This window comes from Olea europaea, chromosome 11 (assembly GCF_002742605.1).
Source record: "Olea europaea var. sylvestris chromosome 11, O_europaea_v1, whole genome shotgun sequence".
Lineage (NCBI taxonomy): Eukaryota > Viridiplantae > Streptophyta > Magnoliopsida > Lamiales > Oleaceae > Olea > Olea europaea.
Window position 1 is genome coordinate 29,252,368 of NC_036247.1, and position 3,326 is coordinate 29,255,693.

Here is a 3,326-nt window from a genome sequence, read left to right on the forward strand (position 1 = left end):
TCTGAGTCCTTTTGCTGTTTTCTAACCTCCATTCATAAGTTATCTGAACCATCTTTCTATATAGAAGCTATTTCAGATCCTCTTTGGCAACAGGCTATAACTGATGACCTCTCTGCTCTGCATAAGACAGACACTTGGGATTTGGTTGCACTGCCTTTAGTCAAACATGCTATTGGTTGTCGTTGGGTTTGTAAGATTAAAACTAAATCTGACGGTTCAGTTGAGCGCTATAAGGCTAGATTGGTTGCGAAAGGTTTTAATCAACAGTATGGTTTGGATTATGATGAGACTTTTGCTCTTATTGTCAAGATAACTATTGTCCGTACACTTATTACAATTGCATCTGTTCGTCGGTGGAGTCTTTCTCAATTGGATGTCAAAAATACCTTTTTAAATGGAAATCTTTAAGAGGAGCCTTACATGGTCCTCCTCCTGGTCTCTCTCTCTCTCTCCTAAATTTGTTTGCAAGCTTAAGAAGGTACTTTATGGCCTCAAACAACCACCTCGTGCCTAGTTTGAGAAATTTTCCACCATTATTATGTCTCTTGGTTTTACATCCAGTCATCATGACTCCGGTCTATTCTTTAGATGCACTTCAACTGGTCGCATTCTGTTATTGTTATATGTTGACGATATGACTATTATTGGTGATGATGTTGATGGAATTGTAGGTTTGAAATCAGAATTAGCTTGTCATTTTGAAATGAAGGACTTGGGTCTACTATCTTATTTTTTGGGGATTGAAGTTGCTTCTTCTCCTAGAGGTTATCTAATCTCTTAGTCCAAGTATACTATGGATGTTATTGAACGTGCCCGTCTTACTGATACTAAAACTGTTGATACTCCTCTTGAGTCTAACGCTCGATATTCCTCATCTGAAGTTATACCATTGACTGATCCTACTTTGTATCGCAATATTGTTGGATGTCTCGTTTATCTTACCATCACACATCCTAACGTTGCTTATGTTGTTCACATTGTTAGTCAGTTTGTCTTAGCTCCTACTACAGTTCATTGGGAAGCAGTTATTCGTATTTTGCGTTATCTTCATGGTACATGCTTTCAAAATCTTTTGTTCCCATCGACCTCTGTCTTAGTGCTCCGTGCCTACTCTGATGCTGATTGGGCCAGCGACCCCATTGATAGCAAGTCTACTACTGATTTTTGTATATTTTTGGGTGATTTTCTTATCTATTGGAAAAGTAAAAAGCAGATTGTTGTTTTTCGTTCCTTTACAGATGCAGAATATCAAGCTATGACATCTATTATCACTGAGATTGTGTGGTTACGATGGTTACTTGGAGACATGAGTGTTCCTCATTTCTCCCTTCATTCAACTTCTTCTCTTCTCTCTTGTTCTCTTTGAATTGATTCAATACATTGATTTGAGATAGTTTATATTATTATCAGCATCATCATCTCACCCTCAACTAACTTCTTATTCGAAAGCAATTACATCATGAACTTGTTGTAATTTGATATCTAAGTGAAAGCCTCCACAAAAGGTAAATTGATATGCAGCTTCCTCAGATGATCCAAGAACTGCGCATACTACTAATTTTCATCTTTGCACTGTAAAGTATAAATCAAAACCATAGATGGGAATTAGTAAAGAACGAGATCACGAATGAGGGAGTTCTATATCGCAACTATAGAAGCTTTCAATGTAGACCCAAAGAGAAATATTTCACTCATCGAGAAGTGAAAACATGTGATTAGATCGTGCAGAAGATGCTAGAAAGGCGTGACATTGAGAAGTGTAGCTAACTTAACATTAGGCATACCTATGACTTGATTGGTGAAATAGTATCTCTTCCCCTAAATCAACATAACAAAGCTTGTGCGGTCAAGATTCCAAAATAAAAATAAAAAATAAATAAAAAAAGCCCATACTTGAGCCTTTATTGGTGGATTGGTTTTGAGTGGTTTAGTAGCAATTTTTAAACAGTCCAACTCATGTTTGGGAGTTTATTATTCACTGATTCTGAAAAATTTTTAAAACGGTAAAGCTACATGTATATTCCTTATTGAAATTTTTATTTTATAATTTTTTGTATGAATTTTTTACTCATAAGTGATATTTTAATAATAGTTTTTTTAAAAATAAATATTTTAACTTTTTAATTAAGTTAAATGATGTTAAATATTTATTTAAAATTTAAATTTATTGTTTTTTACTCATATGATTTTAAGTAAATTTTTAAAAAATATATTATTTGTAATCGCTAACTACTATAGCCATCATATGTGGCATACAAGTGTCAGTTGATTATTTGATACATTAATGTGGTAATTTTTTATTATCTTATGCATCAAATAACCAATCATCACATGTATGCCATATAGGACAATTACAGTAGTGAGCGATTATAAATAGTATTACTCAAGTTTTTTACTTTTAAGTAAATTTTTATATTTTAAAGGTGAATTTGTGTCTTAGTGGTAATTTTATTTTATAAATAATTTTTAACGGAAAATTGCAGTAGAAGCTCAAAACTTTTGATTTGTTGCAGCCGTTACCCCTAACAATTTCAAACGTTGTAAGTGAAATCTTTTTGGACAGTTTCCATCCACAATTTCGTTAGTTGACAAAAAATTTAACTTTGACCACATTTTTAATATTTTAAAACAGGTTAAAAGAGTAAATTTTCATTTATCACATTAATTAACAATTAAATTAAAAAATTAAACAACACAACCCGTCTTCTTCCTCCCACACCACCCCACCCCCACCGCACCTCATCGCACCCAAACCCAAACCCAAATTCCACACCAACCACCACCACGGCCACCTCTACCCCCACCCCCACCTTATGTATGAACACAGTTAAATTTAAATTAAATTCGTAGTTAAGAGCTTTTTTTTTTTTTTTGGGGTCTGGAGGTTCCAATTGGGCAAATAGCTTCAATTGCCTGCTGTTAGAGCAGTTTTTACTGCCACAGTCTTCATACATATTAGACTTTAACCAAAATAATTTCTCCTAATTGCGCCAATAACTCATCTATAATTCAAACAGCCCCCAATAAATAAGGTTGCTGAAAATAGGTATTAGTTCGGGAAGTAACCATTTTGGTCCCGCACTACAACATTTTTTTAAGAAGGATTAACCAGTATAAGCAGAGCTATGAATCAATGGTTAATTATCTGGTATCTTTCCCGGTTTGCGTAGAGGGATAAATTTTGCAGCAATTGCTAATGCAATTGTAGGAGCAAACATAAATCCTCTAGCTGCAATTCCTAGAAGATAATATGGATTGAGGTGGAGTGGTTGGTATGGAATTTGGGTTTGGGTTTGGGTTTGGGTTTGGATTTGGTTGAGTTGGAT

General features: G+C 34.3%; 1 protein-coding gene across 1 annotated transcript; it reads left to right on the top strand.

Annotated features, from left to right (window-relative positions):
* The first annotated feature begins 793 nt into the window (after positions 1-793).
* Positions 794-1,366, top strand: LOC111404675 (uncharacterized mitochondrial protein AtMg00810-like). Its single transcript, XM_023033448.1, has one exon. It carries the CDS (start codon positions 794-796, stop codon positions 1,364-1,366), a length of 573 nt encoding a protein of 190 aa, XP_022889216.1.
* Positions 1,367-3,326: the final 1,960 nt, after the last annotated feature.